This window comes from Cuculus canorus, chromosome 3 (genome assembly GCF_017976375.1).
Source record: "Cuculus canorus isolate bCucCan1 chromosome 3, bCucCan1.pri, whole genome shotgun sequence".
Taxonomy (NCBI): Eukaryota; Metazoa; Chordata; class Aves; order Cuculiformes; family Cuculidae; genus Cuculus; species Cuculus canorus.
This window is the reverse complement of record NC_071403.1, coordinates 108,989,062-109,011,304: the sequence shown is the minus strand read 5'-3', so window position 1 is coordinate 109,011,304 and position 22,243 is coordinate 108,989,062. Positions and strand designations below refer to the sequence as shown.

General features: G+C 42.1%; 2 protein-coding genes across 3 annotated transcripts in view; one reads left to right on the top strand and one right to left on the bottom strand.

Annotated features, from left to right (window-relative positions):
• ABCC10 (ATP binding cassette subfamily C member 10) overlaps nucleotides 1-6,740 on the bottom strand; it is a 25,214-nt gene extending 18,474 nt beyond the window's left edge. The window contains exon 1 of one of the 2 annotated variants that reach the window (XM_054061456.1): nucleotides 6,606-6,740. Coding sequence is in view for 1 of the 2 variants with exons in the window: in XM_054061453.1 (XP_053917428.1) it covers nucleotides 6,593-6,598 (6 nt within the window). In the remaining variant the exon portion in view is untranslated. Of the gene's footprint in view, nucleotides 1-6,592 lie in introns of both variants that reach the window. The other variant, XM_054061453.1, reaches the window with a different exon arrangement.
• The window catches only part of ZNF318 (zinc finger protein 318), a 27,714-nt gene continuing 12,063 nt past the window's right edge, over nucleotides 6,593-22,243 (top strand). The window contains exons 1-4 of the mRNA XM_054061450.1: nucleotides 6,593-6,950; nucleotides 12,739-12,884; nucleotides 17,917-18,550; nucleotides 19,659-21,083. Of these exons, the coding sequence (XP_053917425.1) occupies nucleotides 6,597-6,950; nucleotides 12,739-12,884; nucleotides 17,917-18,550; nucleotides 19,659-21,083 (2,559 nt within the window). The 5' untranslated portion in view covers nucleotides 6,593-6,596. The remainder of the gene's footprint in view (nucleotides 6,951-12,738; nucleotides 12,885-17,916; nucleotides 18,551-19,658; nucleotides 21,084-22,243) is intronic.

Sequence of the window (22,243 nt, the reverse complement as noted above, 5' to 3'; positions counted from 1 at the left end):
GACGGGCGACAGTGGCTGCCGGGGAGTTGTGTCCTCTCTTCCCAAGCAGCTCCAGCCTGGCTGCCTTCAAAGGGACGCGGGGGAGTTCGGGGATTCTATCACAAGCACGAGGCCAACATTAGGAGGCGCCGCAGACGAATCAAACACCTGCAGCTCATCCACACGTTGTCTTCTATTTAAGAACAAACTTAACAATCAGTTTCCCGGTCACGCTCAAATGTGATTTTCCCCTCATGTTCCTCTAGCTCCTTCCCGTTGGTCTGATTCACCCCTCCCCTCCTTCTCCTATCATATTTGGCCCATAGTGGCTAGAACAGCATGAACATTTTTATACCCGCACACACCGGGCATGGGAATATTCATGGCCCACTGTGCTTCCAGAAGCCGCCACCTGCAGCTACTGCCCAGGCAGCACTTTGCCTATGACAGAGCAGCGTACCCAGAGCTCTCCTAGTGCAGTAACACTAAGCACACATACAAATCCACATCACTGTTAACCAAATACAACCACGAGCTAAACAAATCCACTCAATTTTACCCTGATTGTGCTCAGTGACTATGTCTGTCCAGAGCATAAACACATACATAGAATCATTTGGAAGGGACCTTAGAGGTCTTCTAGTTTCAACCCTTCTGCCATCTGGAGATATCTTGTTTGCAATAATAAGTTTTGCTCATTTATTTCCCGATGGGTGAATGTCACTGTTCAAGAAAAAAACCATTATACATGCCCTCCCACTCCTAATATTCCCTTACACTTTCAGCCAGTGCAAGAAGCGAGCAAAGAAAGCTACTAGCCTGTGATTTGGAGAGCAGCATCCCCAAATACAACACTTGGTCTTTACTGAAAGAAGAGATTACACTGGGGGAGGCGAGTTTCCAGCTGAGAAAACAAACCTGAGAGTACATCCAGCCTCATCCCCTCCAGACAGTTATATAGAACAGGAGTGTGCATGAAGCATTATCACACTGCCTGGCATTTTTACCTGCTACTGGTGGATTTATAGGAGATGCTCCAGATACTTCAGTACGCTCTCTTGCCAGAGAAAATTAAAGTGCCCTTGTAAATAATTCATCATAGACAGCAAACTTTACTTTCAATACACAGCTCATCAGAGATAAAATAAAGCATTCTCTAAGCTTCAAAGTGTTATCAGTGGGGTGCTGAGGAAGGAAAATATCAGTAACATTCCTGTCTGGGAAAAGAGACTAATGTGGCTGAGGGAGTGTGAAACAGCAGAGATAATAGTAAGCTGGGCGACTACAGTACCCTCTAATCACAGTTTCCTTACAAGGAGCAGGAAGAGTGCAGTTTTCCTAAATGTGTATAAATACATACCATTCCTTGTTTAATTGTTGTCTCTGAGGATTCTGATTTCTCACAGCCCTGAGAGCAATCTTTGCCAGTGTGTCATAGCTACAAGGCTGCCTATTCATAACCAAGCCAGCTATTGGTCATGCACACTGCGTGTATTGGGCCAGTCTGCTCTTTTTCCCTACAGGTCATACAAAGGCTTCTAGAACAATATTTCTTCCATAGGCCTTTATAATAGAAGTTTTATGTCTTCTCCACTCAAGGAAGCAATGTTGTGAAAGTAATGAACTCTTAAGACAGCAAACAAGGAATGTGTGAGGCTAAAGCATGAGCTGCAAAAGTGAAACTTTCAGATTTCATGGTTCTGATGTCTTACTTATTTCCAAACAAAACAAAGAGACCAGCACTTCCCCTTGACTTAATAAGACACCAGAGGAGTTCTCAGGTATCAGGACAAACACCATCCTCTCTCCCCTGAGCTAATCCCTCTCAGAGCTTTTCCATTTCAGCCACATCGCATCCTAGCATTCTCCTTTTTCACGTGCTGTGCTCTGCTTGTTCATCTCTCCTAAGGTCTTCATCTTCAAACCCACAAACTTCTCCAGTCCAACAGAAAGACGGACAGTTCTCAGATGCGATGGATCCCTTTTTGCTCCAGACACCACCATCTACACACATATGGGAAAACATAGAGGGTATTAAAAAACCCAAATCGACCCCAACTGATCTGAATCACTGGTGCCTCTTCCACATAAATACACGTAAACAGGAGCAAGGCATGAATCTAAATAGACTTTCCTCCTCTTCATGCCTCTTTTTGGCTAGTTCCCCTTCTCCCGAATATTGTTGCCTGTGACATTTACTGCTATGTACTCGATGGATTTAAGATATGCACCCTATGGAGTACAGGCTTGTGGGTATAGTTTTTACAAAGTACTTTATGCACTACAAATAATCAGACAAGTGACATTTATTAAAAAAAACCCACAAAAATCAGAGCATTCAAAATGGAAAAAACCCCCCAACATCAGGTTTAATTTAATCCACCCCACAGGCCAATGCAGGCCAGATTTTATTCATTTTTGATTATCCATTTTTTCAGTGCTCTCCCACCCACAGAGAGGAAGAGCTATCTGGGAAAGGGAGGCTGCCCCCCCCCCCCTTTTCTCTGACAAGTTTATTTTGTAACAGATTACTTAATACCCCTCCCAGGATTCTGAGTCAGGGAAGGAGTGTAAACTGCAGGCCCATGGCACTTCCCAGCTAAAAGTAACTACTGAGCTGAAACAGCAGCCAGCGTAGACAAGCCTTTAATCCAGAAATATGAAGCTTTTAATTATAGATGTAATAGTCTCTGAAAGCAATTGTTTATTTGGATGCTTTTTCTGCGGTCTCAGTCAGGGCTCTGTTATCAGCTGAACCATCCTCAAATTTCATGACATCGTGACCAAGGACGGCTTGATTACTTAGCTCAGTCCAAAACTTTTCATGAACAGGCTGCTCTGCCTGGATATGAAGACATAACATACATCTTTTGCCCTGTTTTCCAGAGGAAGAAATAATGCAAAGTTCAGAAGACAGAGCAATATCTTCCACTGCACCTTGTCATGAGAACTCATTTCGTCATAAAAACACAGAAATCGTCATTGCTCTTAGCAGCAACTTCGCCTTTTAACATTCGAGCGCTGTATGGTCATCTCACACACCTGTATCTAGTCTTCACTTGGTCCTAAGTGGGTAAACAATTACAATTAAGGTCTTACTTTTTTTCCTTTGTTACTGTACTGCTTTTTAACCTAATGGTCTAACCTGATTTAACTTCAATTTTCATTTGTGTTTACTTCTTCATACTAAGGACTGCTAGCTTTTCTCATTATGTTCTTTTCTTTCTCAATGCCATTTGCTCCCGTGACTGGCTTATTTGAGGCCTAATGAGAATTCAGAGATATCTTATTACCCCAACACTGCCCTCAGCATCCAATTAGATAAATTCTCTCCAAGCAGCAGCTAATTGTAAGTTTGAAGATGAGCTTTGGAATTCCAAAGAGGAGTTTGGGAGCTGAACTTGTAGCAGAGCAGACCGACTGGCACCTCCTTTGTCCAGTAAGAGTCTGGAGCACCAGGCACAGAGTATCACAAAAACCTCTGCAAAGCAGATAAGGACCTTGTCTGACTTTTTTTAATCCCTGAAACAAACTGCAGCACTTCCTCTTGCAAAGAGGTGCTGCTGCAAAAAAAAATTTGCTCTGCACCATCAGGTCCAAATTTTAGTGCTGATTTTAAGAATAATTAAGCGAATCCAACTACAGGTGTTCGATTCCTTTAAAAACCTTAACTCAGCAAATCATGTGATTGAAAGAAGACACCACGATTAGTACAGAGTGAGTTTATAAGTTGTAATTGTAATTGCTCAGTAAGATGACAGGGTGCTACAAAATGCTAATGAGCACTAGTCAGTCAAGTATTTTTCCTCCACAAATGGAATTTTCCTCTTCTGAACACCACAAGTATCATTTGCTTTTTTACCATTCCTCCCTTGAGTGTTTACTTATACTGGTGTAGAGATAGAAGTTCTAATGAAATTTCTGATTAGCTATTGGTATCTGGATTCCCTCACTTTCCAAATACCACTGAAATCCATGCCAGAAACCACCGAGACATCTGTAGACCTTCAGATAGAAGACAAAAAGAAGTTAGAACGTATTTTCCTGTTCTGGCATTTTGCAAAGCTTTTAGATGTTATACGCATAACTTTATATAAACTGACAGGAAAATAAAATAATTGTCTGGGTTTCTTGGATTTGTGGCTTTTTACTCAACTGTTTTGACACCAAACTGTGGTTTAAAACCATTTTTTAAAACAGATGTAAAGAAAGCAACAGCATGGAAGAGACATCCAAAACTAAACAAGCTCATCTTCTCCCTCTTACTACCCTGTTTTTGCTTATTTCAGTTGGTGAAACTGAGCACTTGACACAGACTCCCAGCACTAGTGCATGAAGAGACATTTGGGATAAAAATATATTCCTGTATACTACTTGGATGTTATCTACAATGTGAAACTAGTTGGGAAATTCCTGCTAAACTGCTGCCTCTGCTGCTTAGGGTATTACTTGAAACAAGTTGAGTATCCATTGCCTCCCCTCCATAGTTATATTGTTTTTTGTTCCCACCAGAAGCAGATCTGCAGTTTGCCAAGCATCCTCAAAGATGAGATTCTTATGCCAGGATAGTTGTAATTGAATTAAGGTCGCTGATTAACATTATCAAATCGAGGAGAGAAGGGAGAGGATTGGACAATGGTAACGGAAAATAAGATACTCTATATATAGCTTATGCTTGTTTTGATGATGGGCATAGCCAAGCGTATTTCCTGAGCCTGTGCAATGGTGCGCTCACTCAGAAAATGTAAAGGTGGGGTAAACAGTTTTAATACACAATTATACCGAACCACTCCCAGCAGAAATAATTTATTACAGTATCAGCCCGACCCCCACCCATCAGGCCTGCTGCTCTTTGAGTTGCTGTTGCTATAAGTAGCATGTTTCAAACATGCCTTACATTCTAGCAAATACATTCCCCCCGAAACACAGGAGAATATTATGCAAAGCTGCAAAAAATGACTGGGTCTTCAAATGCAACCCCTCACATGTCACTTAGCTAATGATAAAATACAAATCTAATGCATGAAACTTCTTCTAACTTCTAAACAAGATATAAAAGCTCAGGAGCTTGGGAAACTGAGAGTTTAATCAGAACCGTCATTTCTCTGCATTTTTTTCTGCTGATAGCTCATTTCAGTTAATTGAAAACACTCTTCCTCCTCCTCACAGAGGGCAGCCCCCATCATGAAATAGCAGAAACATTTCATCATGAGAATCAAAATTGCCATCCTCACTTGCTAAGCAGTCAGCAGTGGGATGCTCAGGTGAAGAGGCAAGAAGTTATTCCTTCATATCATATCACACCATATCACATCATCCCCGCAAGAAAATATGTTCAGAAATTTGCTGAACTACTGGCTCAGCCTCATCTCATGGAGCAGCCTCTTGAACGTGTTTCTGCTTAAGGAGAACACCCATACTAACAAGCTCCACAGCACTGGGGGGGGAACCCCAGAACCCCAAAGCCCTTTTGCTTTTGGCTTTGGCCTGGAGGCTGCTACTGAAAATACTGGCAAATAAACTCTCTTAACACTCATTTTGGAGTTTTATTAAGCAAGCATCCTTTAATCAGGGCTGGGCAACACGAGGGAGCAACCTCCATCAATCAAGGATACAAGAGCTGGTTACAGAATACATTTCCCACTTACATGCACGTGTATAAGTTTTCCCATACGTCTTATGCATATCTTATTACTTTCCGAGGACTAATCTTAACGTTATTATGAACCTCACAACAGCCAAATCTCTTACTAATTTGGAGCCAGCTCTGTCTGACATTGCATTTGAGATGGGGAAAGGCCGTAAACAGGTGATTACACAAGACACATCTGTTCAGCACAGATCATGCTTCATACAAGACTTTTATCTTCTCCAGAAGAACAAAGAGCATAACAGAGTCTGGAAAAACACCATTTGAAACAAAAAAACCAAACAGAAACATAAAGAAACAACAAAAATACAGGCTATAAAAAAACCCCCATGCTATCAGAGAGACGTTCCATTCGACCTCCAAAAAATACTTTGACGAAAACTTCAGCTTCAATTGAAACCACTCCACTTTTTCTAATAGTAACCGACTTTTGCACAGCTGCCACCGCGAGCACCTCGGGCTCCAGCAAGAGGGAGTGTCCCCCCCGGCTCGGGCTCAGCCTCCGTGAGCAGCGGGAAGCCCCGGGGGCGAGGCAAACCGGCTGGAGCAGCCACCTACGCTCACCCCAGCGTATCCCCACCGGGGAGCAGCAGCAGGAAGAAGTGGAGGGAAGGGAGGGAAGAGAAAAGGATGCAGGGACGCACGGCTCCCGCGCCAGCAGCAACACCAACTACCCCCCCCCCCCCCCCCCCCCCCCCCCGCTGCAGCCACGTGACCCATACGCGCCGGCCGGCCGCCATTTTATGCGGGCGTCCCCCAAGCAACGCTTCCGGCCCGAGCTCGCCACGCCCCCTCCCCTCCCGCGCACGGAAGGTGTGGGGGGGGGGGCAGTGCCTGGCTCGGGAGCGCGCTCGGGGGCGGGAGGGGGAAGAGGAGGAGGGGGGGCGGGTCAGAGGGATCCGGGGCGCCCGCGGGGACCCCCCCCCCCCGCGGTGCCGCCATCGCTATCATCATCATCATCACCATCATGATGTACCGCTCCAGCAGCGGCCGCGCCGGGCCCTCCTCGTCGTCCTCCTCCTCGCACCGGCTAAAAGACGGCAGCTCCTCCTCGGGGTCCCGCGCCCCCCGCTCCAGCACAGCGGCGGCGCCGGGACGCGGCCGGGCTCCCCCTCCGCCTCCTCCTTCTTCCACCTCCTCCTCCTCTTCCTCCTCCGCCGCCGCCGCCGCCTCGCCGCCCCGCCGCCACCGCTCCCCGTCCGGGCACCGCGGCGCTGCCCGCCGCTCGCCGTCCCCGCACCGCGCCCGCAGGCTGCCCGACACCCCGGCGCCCGCCGCGCCCCGCGCCCGCCGCGCCGCCGAGCACGGCGATGGCACCAGGGTGAGTGAGTCCCGCCGGGGGGTGGCGGGGACCGGCCCGGGCGCGGTGAGGGGGGAAGAGTCCTGCGGCCGTGGGGCCACCCGTGCCTCGGGGAGAAGACAGATTCCTGCTTCTCAGAGGAGAAGTAGAAGAATCTTCTTCTCTAAGACTCTCTAAGGATCTTCTGCTGTCCTCTCTTCTCTATATTTCTTATTTTCTTAGAGAACAAAAAGATATTTCTGCTTCTTTTCCTACAGAAGAAGAAATATTTCTGCTTCTTTCCCTAGAGAAGAGAGATTTATGCTGCCTCCCCTAGAGGAGGGATTTCTGCTTCCTAAAGAAGAAATAAGATAATTGATTCCTGTTCCCTGTAAGGGACCTGTTCCTTCGAGAAGATGAGATATATCTTCTTGTTAAGAAGAGCTGTTGCTTCTTCTCTTCTTAAGAAGAGAGATTTCTTAGAGAAGAAGAAATAGAAGAATCTTCTTTAAGAATCTTCTTCTATCTTCTTAAAGAAGAAATAAAATAATTGATTCCTGTCCCTTCTGGCGGACCTGTTCCTTAGAGAAGAGACATTTCCTCTTCTTCTCTTCTTAAGAGGAGCTATTTCTTCTTAGAGAAGAAGAAATAGAAGAGTCTTCTCTAAGAATCTTCTTCTATCTTTTCTTCCTCTTAGAGAAGAAGAAATAAAATAATTGATTCCTCTTCGCTGTAAGGGACCTGTTTCTCAGAGATGAAGAGGTATTAGGTAGTGGACATATATGGTTGGAATTCATGATCTCAAGGTCTTTTCCAACCTAATTATTCTATGATTCTTCTCTTTTTTAAAGAAAAGAATCTGCTTTAGGAATCTTCTTTTATCTTAGAGAAGAAGTAGTAATCTATTTCAAAATTAAGTAAAGTTTTTCCTTCAGATTTCCGTTACATTTTTATTTCCCTCTTATCAGCCTGAGCCATTTTAGATAAGGCTTAAAGATCGTGCTGTCTTTTGCGAAGGCTGTAATTAGTTGCTTTCCCCTGTTTGACACTGGTTTGTGTTATTGTGTAAATATTGGTTTAATTTATGGGGAGATAACTTTTTTTAATAGGATAATTTGAACTAGAAATTTGAACCACCGAATGAGTGGTTTGGGTTCTTCCTGCTGTCGTGGGTGTACAAAGGAGGCTGTGTTACAGATTTATGTCTCTGAGGTATTCTTTGATAGGCACTGCTTTGTAGTTGGAGCTGTGTACAAGGTGTTTCAGTCTTCTCGCTCGGTCTTGGCACAACCTGATTTGAGCGTGTGAAACTCTGATTTGGCATCTGAAATGATACCACCTTGGGTGCAGACGCCTTCATTCGTACTAAACCAAAGTGTATGGCATGTTTTTGTCCACAAAAAGGTGTTTGACCAACACTACTTTTCCTTTAGAAGTAATGTTATAAAGCACTTCTTTTTGAGCAAATGTCGTTCGCTGACTTAGGTTTCCTCTTGTTACTCTTTAGTGCAAGGGTTGTTTTGTCTGATAACTGTTACCTGTCATATGTCATAGGTTCACTGCGTGTTTGTATTTTGCTGAAAGATGAGATTTCCATATTGGAATATTTTAGGCAGTGGTTCCATGGTCACTCAATCCAGCGTGTATGCCATTAAAAAGAACAGTACACTCACTTTTTCCTCTTGTTCTGCAGTATATTCTGTCCCACTTCCTTGTGTTCACGCTTGTATTTGTGAGGTTGTAGGGTGAGGTGATCTGAGGAAACAGTGTGGCTGAAAGTCAGTCCAATAAAAAAATATTGCCTCTATCGTTTCTTGCATGATGGGACCCCAAGAGAGAATGGGGATTGCCCTTTCTCATGGTGGCATAGGTTATTACTGGATTTCTTTGGAGCTGGAGCTGTACAAGAGATCACAGATGATTGTAATGGAGTTAAAATTCAGCTGTCGGTGCTATTTGTTATTTAAAGGTGAGCTGTCCTGAAGGTACAGGAAGATAATGCTGTATTTAGCAGTTAAGTGGAGAAGATAATGTTGCATTTGACAGTTAAGTCGAGCCAGACTGAGAAGCTTGCCTCTGGCCATTTGTTTTTAGGCTGTATTTCAGTGTTAGCTCAGTCTTATAAGTCGGTTGTGGGATAGCCCTGCCAATTGCATTGCTGGTAAGACCCAGGTTGAAAATAAGTAATTTTTTAAAAAAGATAATTTTTCATCTGATTCACGTCATTTCGTGTAGTGGCTTGATGGACAGTTGCATGGTCACAACTGAGGGGATAACAAACTGGAATACAGGAGCAGAACTTTCTTAAACTGATTTCACCATTGCTCAGTCTGCCTTTTCACTGCATCCATCGTAGTCGGTGAACCTGTGCTGGCTGTAATAAAATTTTCAATGCTGAATATACTGGCAGTGCAGACTTGGGGAAATTTGAACTAGGAATTTTTGACTCAAAACCTCCCACACTCCCTTTAGAGGGAAAAAATAAACTCCATAAAACCTCCGCACTTTACTCAAACGTTATTCTTGTCAAACGCTATTCTTCTAGTGTTATTTTGAACCCTTCCGGCTCAAGTTGCAGTGATCATCTCAGCAAATTGTTGCAGGTTCTTGATGTTTTTCTTGCCTATTCTAATTTCAGAGAAGAAGGACTGAAAAATTATTAACCCTAGAAATAAGACTTCAGCAAGTTAGCTAGTGCTGAACTGCTGAGCCAAATAGATTTTTTTGTTTATTTACAAGAATATTACTGCATTTAAGGAAAACCTTTCTTTAAGAAGCAGCTTTCATAGTAAGAGGCAATTAAATATAGCTTTTTAACCTGTATTGTGCCATCTCTTGCATATGCTAAAGCCTGGTGTAAGTAATTCTTAAAGTATATATTGTGCTCATTTTTTACATGGAAGTTTTTATCCACCAAAAAATGTTTGACTAACACTACTTCTGCTTTATAAGTGACCTTATGAAGCATAAATTACATCCACGGGCCGATTTTACTTTTTAGAATACTGTTTACCAAAGTAGCATTAATTAGAGAAAGAAAAAAGCTGAGGTCGTGCTGATGTTTTCCAGCAGTGAAACTAAATGGATCAAAACAAAGCAGACAGTAGATGTGTTGGGTCAGCATGATCAGATAAAGTTTTCAGATTTATACAACTTAAGCCCCTCTCTCCAGAAGTTTGAGAATACGAAGTGTGGAAATATGGAGAGTTACACAAATGTGTAAATGGCGTTTTAGACCTGTCACTGAAAGGAGATGGATTTTGACAGAAGACTAAGAGGAATTTAAGCTCCAACAAGGAGAGCTTGGAAGAGGGGAGTGTATGCATAAGGGTGAAATAGGTAGGATGTGGAACAAGGACATTGATGGTATAAGGGCGTGCGGTTGAAATGCAGAAAAGTTTTGAGTGCAAGTCCTTAACTTATTGTCCCTTCCCCTTCATATGAATTGGAATATGGAAGGAGCAGCTTTAAGAGATTTCTTATTCCCTTTTCTTGATTCTGGGAATTGTTTAGTTTGGTTTAGGTCTTCTTTTTTTTTTTTAAGATAGAGTGCATGCATTCCCCCCAGGTTATCAGCATCGTTGCCCATTTTCCCATGCATAACTGAGATGCTGACTGCCAGTGGAGCTGTGTATTGGACACTGTAAGTATGGATGGAGTTAGTTTCTTAGTAGCTGGGGAAAACTTTGTGGGAATTGTAAGAGCATGGAGTGACAGCAAATGTTTGGGGCGATACTGAAAAATGTAATTGAGGAGGAGAAGGTCAAGGTTGTACCATGAGAGGTTTTGGTGGACTTTATTTATTCTTGCAAGGTTGACACATGCTACTTTTATTTGTTCCTGCTAATCTGTGTCGTTGTTCTTCTTAAAGTTCTTCTCAGCTTCTTTGCTTTTTTCTAAGAAAATTGGCTGAAATTAGAGGACTGGAGTATGCTGGGTCAACAGAGAAAGGTGAAATGAAGAGTTGGTATGCAACCTGTGCAATAATATGGCAGTGGTAACTGGTTTAGACATCATCTCAGGAAGGAAGGAAAAAAAATGCAGTGCATAGGCAGGACTGGTGGTGGTGTTCGGTGCTCCAAATGAAAAAGCTGTTAAAGCAAAAGCTTTTAAAAGTGGAATTTCTCAAACTGAAAAAAAAAATAATTGTGAAATTAAATATTTACCCCTGTAACTGCTGTCTCTGGGCTGTCTCTGTGGCAGTCATAGGAAATCCATACATCCCAAACTTTCTAAATGTAAACTGTTTCTTTCTTTTGCCTGGAAATTTGTTCTGAGATGTAATTGCCACTTCTCTGTCTCCAGTTCCTGGAGACAGTTGTCATGTATGTGTCCAACTTGCCAACAGGCCAATGACAAGATGATGCCCTTCAAAATAATCGCTTCTTGAGGCAGCCCTCAAAATTCAGTGTTACACTGGGCACACCTGAGCCTTTGGAGTGTGTTTGTATGACATACATGCAGCTTGAGTATGCTGTATGTCACCCAGGCTGTTGCCGGATCATGTTGTACTATTCAGCACAGTTGATGTTACAAAGTAAATAAGACGTATTCTGATAAATGCTGGGATTCAGATTAATGGAGCAAAACTTAAACCATTAATATGTTACCTTGGAACAAAATCGTGTGCACAATAGATTCTGGTGTAGATTTGTGCTGCAAGTAAATTCTATTCAGGCAAATTTGTGAGGGTATTCCTTTGCTTTCTTATTGGAGATTATATACTGTTCTTTTGGTCTCTTGGAGAATTGAGCTGAATCTGCTGCATCTTCTCAGGATGGATGCAGACAACATAGTGCACCTGCTGCTTACTACTCCAGTTTTCAGCAGTAAAACCAATATGCAGTGCATGACTGGTTTAGCAGAACTGAAGTTGGTTCATTGCTTCCTGTTAAGCAGAACATAAACCATGTTGGTTTGAAAAAGTAAATCAAGTTATCTCTGTCTTCAGGCAGTCTCATCTGTTTTTATGGAACTCTCCTTACTTTGATCATTCCTGTATTCTAGTGCCATATTCTGGAAAGATGTGAGGCGCAGCTAATTAAGCATAACTTACCAGTAACGTCATATTCTGTATTGAATATGTGTCCAAAGGAAGGTCTGTGCAGAGGCAGTTAGCTCAGACCTTCTCTACTGTGATTTTTTTCAAAGGCAACTTTACTTAGCTCTGGTTTAGCTCTACCAATAATAAATAATGATAATAGGAACTCTATTACAGAAGATATTTCTATGGTCAATGATCATTTTACTGTTGTGTTGTACTTAACCTGCTGAAAGCAGCGTGAAGTGAGGAAAACTGTTGAAAACATCACTGCTAGGAAAATCTTTGTTTACTCTGGTTTATACTCTGGTTCGTGTTGTTACTAAAGCTAGAAAGGGCCAGAAATCCAGACACTTTTATTAAGAAATTCCTGGCACTGTTTTCTCATGCAATGTTTGTTTAGCTGCTTCTCCTCTACAAAGAAAGTAGGACAGCAGCAAATCTGGGACTTCTTGAACTTCTCTCTGTTTTTTCCACCTTCCAAAGTGTTGCTTTATGAAATGTATTTTTGAGTTGACAATTTCCCTTCTAGGTAATGTAAATATAGAACATGTTATTGGCAGCTGGGGTGAGAAATTAAATGCAGTCAATACCCTCCGATTTCTTTAGTAACCAAAGACAATTGCAATATTTGGAACAATTGTTCTTCTAGTTTGATTTTTTTTTTTTTTTTAATTGATCCTTTCACCCCAAGTCTCGTATGTTAAACAGACCAGAGTCACTTGCCTCTCTGGAGCTGTGGTTAAAATTCCCTGATTGATGGGCTTGCACTCTTTCTTCAATTCACAGAGACGTTCACCGAGTCTCCGCTCTGAGTCTTCACTGGAACAGAGTTTGCGGATTACTGTTGGTAATGACCGGTATTGCATTGGCACACCAGAGCGAAGGAGGCTGCCTGATAGACTGGGCTCACCAATTGATAACCTGAGTGACAGGTATGGTCCTCCACAGATGGGGGTTCAAGTGTGTGAAACAGTAAGAACGTGGGAATGGCTGTATTGGGTGAGATCAAAGCCCAGTGAATGCCTAGGGAATGGGGGTAAGAGGGCAAGCATGTATTGATGCTTCTCTGGAATGCTCCTCCAGCCTCTAGCAAGTTGTGCTGCAGGGGGTTCCTGAGCAAAAGTCAGTGCCTGTGTTCATAGTAACTCTAAACAGGTATTTCTTCTCTGATTTTTGTCAGCTGCTTCTGAAACCCATATAATCTGCAAGTGCCCAGAGTATATTGCAGGAGGGGGCTGCTTCTTTTGATATTTCACAGCTTCAGCTGCCTTTAGTTACTTATGAACCTACCTAGTCCTGACTGAAAGGAAGATTGTTTACAGATAGTGTAAAGCTTCACCTTCCTCATTTATTAGGAGGAATAATCTAATTTCTTGATTATTGAGAATAATCCAGAAGAAAGCTCTAGTGTAGTTAGAAGAAAACTTATTATTTTGACTTTACAAACCCTGCAGAAGAGAAGTGGATGTGGTCAGTCAGTCTCATACATCATAGAAGAAGTGTTAAAATTCTTAAGGTCCATTGTTTAGAGCAGGAAAGAAATATAGTTAATGAAGAGATGTCTTGTATGTTAAAAATACCGCTGTGAACATTGAGGTGTTAAATATTAGTAGATACTGTTTGGAAATCCTTGCCTTCTGTAGGAGAACAGGTATAATCTGGTAAAAAAAGTAAAATCAGAAGACATAGGCAAATAAGATTGTTTTCTTTGCCTTCAGTTGTTAAGTTAAAGATGGTATAGTTTGTGCACCAGAGCAGGCAATTGCAGTTTCAGGTCAGGAATAAGCATCCAGCACAAGAAAAGCACTGTTGCTTCGATTTTTTTATACAAATACCCCGAACTGTTACAAAGAGTGAGAGAGAAAGAGGGAAGTGAGCAGAATAAGTGAATTTCCTGTCAAGATTTTCTGAAGTGTAAAGTTATTTCAGCAGGTGCAGAAAACCAAATGAGAGTTTGGTTTTCAGTACTGTCACTTTTACGCCTTAACCTCAGTTCTCCTGGGATCAATGTTTGGTTTGTAAATTCCCTGTGCAGTCTGCTGTTTTCTGAATGAAATGAGTGCATATGCCGAGGGAGAGTATAGTGGTTGGAAAGCGTAGGAAATGATATGGAGGGGAGCAGGCACTGCTTTGGCAAATTAGGAACATGCAGGCTCGGGGCGTGTGTGCTTGTCCCATTGCTTCCTTTTCTCCAGTGAGGTTTTTTATTTAACCTGCTTTGTGGTTATGATGCAGTGTTAGAAGTAGCATCAGATACTGAAGAGTTATTTTAACCTGCAAGCGAAAATGACAAAGAACTTTCACTTTCTCCCCTACAGGGCCCAGAGTTGTAAAAATATGGTCAGAATAGGCTCCTGAGAAGGTATAGAAGTGACAGATAAATCAAACTGAGAATAAGAGAAAGTGAGACTCTGTAGACCTCAGTTTTTAAGTGACTACCCATATATTCGCAGTGTAGGTACACAAGAATTCCATGTAGTTACATATACTTTTTTTCTTTTGTCCTATCTCTTTGTGCTGGCTGCGCTTGACAGAGTGGTACCCACTGTCCAGAAGCTTTAAGCGTGTGACAACCTAGTCATACCTTAGCTTTTCCTAAATCTTCTAGCTACTGCTTCTGACTTCCAAATTTCTTCACTGTTTAGCCATTTTGGTTGGTTTTAAAAGACACTTTGTATCCAGTTAGGGACATTGTTTATAATGTATTTTTTCATCATGTTTTGGTTTTTTTTTCCCCCTCTGAGGGGCTGCCCTGGTACTAGGACACTGACTTTACATCTATCACTGGGCTTTAAAGTAGCCCTTATTGTGAATCGTCATTGAGTTTAATACGGGGAATATCACATTCTTATTTGGATGTGGTACTCTCTCATTCTCATTTAAAAGAAAAAAGGGGGGAAAATAGAGTGTTTTCTGAACATTTCTCTTCAAATTTTGAAGTAATCGCAGCAAAAAATTCAGAATTTAGTTATTCTCAGCTATTTTTGCGAACTACACAGAGATTTCAAGCAATCACTTCTAAAAATTATTCTCTGTGATTTGCAGGATCTTGGGGTGATAGAGAGGTTCATTAGCCTATAAAGGAAATAAAATACCGAAGGGTGGCAGTCAGGGATGCTTTTGGATTCTCCTGTAGCAGTGGATTTTTCAGGATGCCCCAGGAGAATTTTGCAGGGTGTGCATCCACATGCAGGCCCGTCCTAAAACATCTGTAAGAACTTGTCCCGAGATTCTAGGGCAGCTGGACTCCTGCACAAGTCTAAGAAAGCATACTGAATGCTGCTGGCCCGTGACTTCAGGATCACCTAAGCAGCTTGAGTCTTCTACTTCAACAGATTGGTATTTTTTTGTCTTCCAGAATCTCAGTCTATCAAAGAATATCCCTCTCTTTCATCTCTTCCTCTGGCAGTGTTTTTAAGACGTTCTAGTACTATCTGAGCTGGCACAAGCTATACAGAGCATTGCACCAATTCTTTCATCTGAGGTTAATCCAAAAGATTAGACCATATCACTGCAGAGGTGTGGTCTGTGTTAAGCTGTGCTCTGAAATAGCATTTTTTTTGCATAATTTCAGGAGTGACAATTGGCTTGAGTGTGAGCAGCTCATCTGACTTCCTATTCAAAGACTGACTGACATTAGTTATTTCTGTTTCTGGGTAAATATACCTGCTGAAAAGTACATTTACCTTACGCTAGTCATAGTTCTTTGAGGCATTGTGTCTGTGTAGTCTATGCTCTGTTCTCCTTTTCTGAAACTGCAAATTCCAATAATTCATGGATTCTGTGCTGGTGAAGGAATTGGGATGGTCACAGTGGTACTACCTTGTATCCTTTCTCAGGGATGCAATAGCCTGCAGTGTAGGAGAAGTTTGGACTAGCTATTAGGAAGATTTTTTTCTTCTCTGAGGTTGGTGAAATACTGGAACAGGTTGCCCAGAGAGGTGGTGGGTGCCACATCCCTGGGGATATTCAAGGTCAGGTTGAATGAGGCTCTGAGCAACTTAACTGAAGTGAAGATGTCCCTGCACACTGCAGGCGGATTGGACTAGATGACCTTCATGGCCTCTTCCAATCCAAACCATTCCATGATTCTGTGACATCACTGACTGAAAGCACCCAAACCAGTCAAGGGGGACAAATCTCTGTTGGATTGTATTTTCAGAAAACATAGTCCAAAGAATCACAGTTTCTGTGAGGCCTTTTCCTCTTCCTCACACCTATATTTCATCTTTGGATTTTAAATCTGCATCTTAGCTGTTTAGAGTATATTTCAAGCATCTTTCTATTTTAAAGTGTAGTAGGTTTGCCTTTCCTTTCTTTCTAAGTATGATTAAATATTCCTTCTGCTTTGTTGCTGCAGTCAGAGTTTTTGAATTGTAAGTGACACCTAGCAAGCATGCATGCAAATTACTTGCACAAAGATCCGCTGAAGATTTATGTTGAAACACATCTTGTTACTCCACCAGGTGTGTTCATGCAGTTTGTGTGGGTTTAGCAGGCTCTTGGAAAAGGTGACACTGGGCATAGACATACCTTTATGTAGGCTGTGAACAACAGCATTTATGTGTGAAATTTAGTTCTAGCTACTTTTTAGATATTTTAGTGCTTTTGAAAGGGGTAAATATGTGTAGTTTGCTGGAAACTGGAAAGGTACCATCTAATACTGTGGCACTGGTGTATGCCATTTTTGCCATATAAATGTTGGACTGATGAAGCATCTTATAATATACAAATTGCTTTGCAAAGATGCAGTTTAGAGATAAAGAAGTTTTGTGTTGTTTTTGTTCTTAAATAGGCATGTGTAAAATATGAAAATACTCAAGAAAAACACCTTGTCTGTTTATGTCTGTTACTCTTTAGTCTGATGACTTTAAAAGCTGGAGCTGTAATTAATCTGCACATTTTTTTAGAGGTGTCACCTGGCATTACTTGATTTGCCCCTTCTTGGATCTGTGGAGGAACTTCTTTCAGTAGGAAGAGGTGATTTTTGAGGATTCAGGCAATGATACGCAGTTTATCTAGAGTTGATGTCTTGATCAGTTGGGCAAGACATTCCTCTAGGATTGATTCCACTTAAGAACCACATTTGCTTCCCATTCTTGGAGGATCTTGATATATTTTTGAATTGCCTGTGAGTAAAAACAGCAGCTGCTTGGGTTTGTTTCTGCCTGATCTAAAGAACAGTCTCAGAAGACTTTTCAGGTGCAGGGAAAAAAAGCCTTAGTTTAAACAGTACTCTTGATTGCAAGCGTTTGTAGGAATTGTTCCAAGACACGTAGCTAGTTATTCTGGTGTTGTGCCAGTTGCACATCCACTGTATGTAATAATGCAGAGCCTGGCACAAACCAATCCTATTACATATAGTATCTCTGGCTCATAAATACCAAAACTATGCTTCTTTTTGGGCTTAGCAGTTCATGTGATTAGTGACAATCCTGTCTACAGATCTGTTACAACAGAAGATGTTGCTAGAATTTGTGGTCCCTTGTCTACAGCTGAAGATACACAGAGGATTTGGTTGTATTGCCAGTATGAAACTGAATTATGCCCTGAATAATTCATATGAAATGTGACCATGGCATCTTCCAGGCAGAGATGAGGAAAGGGATTGCGTTCTGAAATATGATAGTCATGTGTTGGGCTTTTTTTTATTTAAACATGTAGTCTTTCTCCTTCACAGAAATAAACCCATCCTATCAATTTTTCAAGACTCTGCTTCTGCAGTATGAGTTGAATTGTTTACATCACTGTGTTTGTAGATGACTTCCTAGAAGGGATGTGTAGTACCATTAAAAATAAGTCTACTCCTCTCCCCTGCCCTTTAAGTTTATAAAACATTGCTTCTGTTTAGTGATAGAGATGTTGTTATGAAACTGATTTGGAAATTTCTTAATTTGAGTAGGAGGAGGTCTTAGTTTACTCTAACTCAAGTATTTCTGTCTATTGTATGCTTCTCTTACACAGGGATGATATGGCTGATGGTCCAATATTCACTAGAGGCCCCTCATGTCCTCGAGGCCCTGAGAGATACCCATCGCATGAAGATGAACCTTCGAGTCCCTTCATCATGAGACATGATGAAGATTACCGTAACCGAGATGTTTTCCTCCATCGTTCAGATTATAGTCCACATTATGGTCGTCGAGAAGAGCTGCCTCGTGGATCTGACAGAGATGGTGACAAACTCAGGAAATCTTCTTACCCATTGAGGCCAGAAGAGAGAGGACGAGAAATAAAGCGTCCGCGGTACGAAAAGGATGAGAAGATTCATGGTATGAGTGGAGAGCATCAGAGTTTCTCATCAGGAACACGAAACTATCGCAGACGAAGCCGCAGCCGCAGTAGAAGCCTGAGCCCGTCATACCTGAATGAAGAATTCCGAGAGCTTGACCGTGCAAGAAGGAAAAGAGAAGAAGAAGAGCGTAGTAGAAACCTGAATCATGATGCTTCTGGCAGTGGTTATGTGATCCCTGGCTTGACTAACACATCGCAGGCTTCTGAGCCTCGGTATACGTATAGGCCTGAGGAAATCCCATCTATGCCCAAAAAATCTATTTTAAAGAAACGAGTGGAGATGGAAGTAGAGTCTCCTATTCAGGTTTGATCTCTGTCTGTCTGTCTGTCTGTTTCTACTTTCCCAATGTCACTTCATGATACAGGATGTTAGTTTGATTTCCAAAATAGAAAAAGCACATCTATATGCTTTCCTGTCTTTGAGAGAAGATCTCTTTTTGCAGACCTATAAAAGCTAGGATTGCGTTAGGAACAGTGAAGGCATTTGGTGAGAATCTTATTTATATGAAGCCACACAGAATAAAATATCCCTGTTGAAATTTTAGCCCAGGATGCTCAGGTTTGGGCCAGCTTTTGTAAAATAGCTGAGTCTTTTTGTACCACAGGCAGTCAGGACATTGATCGAAGCTCTCTGCCTGTCACAGTGCCTCTTTCTTGTTCTTTATAGGCTGAGAACTGCCTAATGCAGCCTCAGTACCTCTGGCTGAAAACATCTTTGAGTTACGCTGTGTTTATCCCCTTTGGACTGCAGGCTAGGATCAACCCTACTTAGTTTGTATCCAAGTTATACCAATTCAGTCTCAAAATTAGCGCAATGGAAAGATAAGCAGTTTCGACCACTGTGACAGAATTTTTTTTTTCCTCATGTTTTAGCTCAACACTTTTGATCTGCCTGTTGTACTGATCAGCGTTGGTTTGACAGTGACATTTATCTCAGGAGGTGCTCAAATACTGAAGATCCCATTCTGTACCTTTTATTGGAAATCCTATTTAATATGGCATTAATTATGCATATCTGAAGAATTGACTCAGAATAACACCAGTGCAGTTGTTTTTGCATGTCTTAAGGTGTTGAAATCCTATTTGTCTGTGATTAAACTCAAAGTGTAGCCAAATCTATGTTATGGGGTTTCAGTTTAAAAGTTTCAATTCTTATGCTTGCAAAAAATTAATGAAATATGGTTGTGGTTTTGTGTATTCTCTGAGATAAATATTCACTGCTGGACAGGACATTCTAGAATCATTAGGCAACTTGTTTTGTAATCTTCTGTGTTGTCTTTCAACTGTATATTGTATTTTCTAACTCTTGTCTTCAGCTGTGAACTCAGGAAGTTAACATGTTCCTTTGTTCTATGAGGTGCATAGTCCTCTCAGAACATGCTGTAGTAAATAGTAACTTCTCTCTCTTTCAGCCGGAGGGCTTTTCAAGTTGTCCAGCTCCCAGCAAGGATCTTCCTCTTCTTTCTAGTCGTTTATCTTTGCCGCAGAGCAACGACCCGGCTCCTTTTGCCTCTGAAGTAGAGAACTTTCTCAAACGGTTTAACAAAGACTCTGTTGCGGAGTCTGCAAACAAGGACTTTCGTGATGGTTTATATGAGTGGAGCTCACTTTCTGGGGCTCCCAAAGATGCTTTCACATTTGAGGAGAAGTTCGGAAGCTTCTTAAGTCACAAGGAAAAGGCAGAACCCAAATCAGAGCCTGCTGATCGCCATACTGACTTCCTGCTGCCTCATGAGAGAGCGAGTCAGGATGGCAGTGGTTTCTCCCGAATTCTGGGCATGATGGCTGATTCTGTCAGTGCCCAAGAGAAAAGGAGGCGTAGTTTTCCTGACATTGAGGATGAAGAGAGATTTCTTTACGGTGATGAGGATGAAGATGCCAAAACTGAACCTCTTCCTATTCAGAAGCCCCCAGTAAGCTGTGGCAATGAGATAATAAGCCAGAGAATGAGCCCACTTCCTTCTCCTGTTCCAACTATCAAACCAGATCCTTTAGAAGAGCCTAATGCTGAGTATGCCAAGATTCATGACTTACTCAAAACCATTGGACTTGACATTGGTGTTGCTGAAATTGGAAAACTGGCTGTTCGTACTCAGGAACGCCTTCATGGCAAAAAGTTGGCATCTCGTTCTCCTGATCGTCGCTCTTCAGATCGCCGCAGGCTGGACTCCTGGGACTTGCGTCGCAGCCGAAGTGACACTCGTTCTCCTGAGTCAGGCCAGCAGCGCTCAGCATCACCTCCAGTCTCTTTCCAGCAATCTAAAGATGCATCCTCTCTTCAGAAATCAGAATATACAAAGAACAACCCAGTGGGACAGGATATACCTCCATGTGCACCAGAACAGCCTCTTCCTTCTGTCTCTCTCATTCCCTCAATTCCACCAGCTCCTGCTAGCTTGCCACCTACACCTACTTCTGTTTCCCAATACCAAATTCCCAACTATTCCCAGTACACTGCCACTCAAATGCCCCAAAACTACCCACCTCCCGCAATGGCTCCTCCAGGATATGATGCGTATGGGCACTATATGGCGTATGCAGCCCCTGGCTGGTCCATGTACCCCCCAGCCCAGCAGCCTAATCCTACGCTGCCAGAAGCTCATGGTCTTCTTACTATGGCCATGTCAGCGAACCCCACGCGTCCCAACCTCCGGGTGATTGAAACAGTCTCCATGGGAAAGGATGTCCCTGATTTAAAAAGAGATGATTCTGTGCTCATTCGTGTCCGTACCACTCCTGGTCATTCCAAAGTGTCCCCTCGTCCATCTTCACACCCTCTCAAAAATACTGCAGAAAAGATATCGGATGAAAAAAATCGGGCAGCTCAAAAGCAGAAGGTATGTTATCCTAATATCTCCGAATATGTTGCACTGCTTGATTGCTGGGGTAGAAGCTTTCCCTTTTTAGGTGTGACTTTGTTTTTCCTGAGTTGCTTCAGTTTAAAAGCAATTGGACTATATTTGATTCTGTTAAAGATTTCTAGGCATTTGTCATAATACTCTGCGGCAGTTTTAAAAAATGCGTTTAAAGTTCCCTGAAGTTGTACGCCCGTAGGTTACGGCTGAACAGATGAGATCAAACACAGAGTTGGAGTTTAGGGCCAGCCAAAATCTTACAAAAAAACCTCGCATGGTGGCTCCGGCTTGGCTTTATTCTGCTCGGCTTTAGATACTGAAATACCTGAAGATATCTGGATGTATAGATACCTGAAGGGATGGTATAGATAAGGTGGAGTTGGGATATTTTTCACTGATGTCGAGTGGCAGAACAAGAGGCAGTGGGCACAAAATGGAATACAGGAGGCTCCATCTGAATGTGATAATGTGGTACAATAATACCATGGTTATACCTATATTAGGCATTCTTAAATACATGCTACAGATGTCATAATTCACAGTTGCATTACAGTTTTCCCTCTATAGTTGTATTAATTATATTTTATAAGAATCACAAAATCAGAAGAATGTAAGGGAAACTGTACTTGGTGCATCTGACACCAGTTTAGGTTATGGATAATTAATGTTTTCTTCTTCTAGTTTCCTTGGTTTGTGAGATAGTTAGAAAGTTAGAACATATAGTTAGAAAGAATAGTAAGAAGGATAGGTTTAAAATAGAAAACCGTAGTTATGTAACTGGCAAAGGACTGGAAGATTGCTGAAAGTTGTTTGGCTTTTGCAACTGGTCCCCTCAGTCTTTGTTGTTAAAGTAAGGGAATAGAACCATAGAATGATTTGGTTTGGAAGGGACCTTAAAGATCATCTAATTCCAACCCCCCTGCCATGGGCAGGGACAGATTCCACTAGATCAGGTTGCTTAAAGCCTCATCTTACCTGGCCTGGAACATGGGGCATCCACAACTTCTCTGGGCAACCTGTTCCAGTGCCTCAGCAACCAGTAAAAATTTTCTTCCTTATGTCCTATTTAAATTTGTCCTTAGTTATTTTAAAACCGCTGTCCCTTGTCCTGTCACTACAGGCCTTGGAATCACACAGAATCT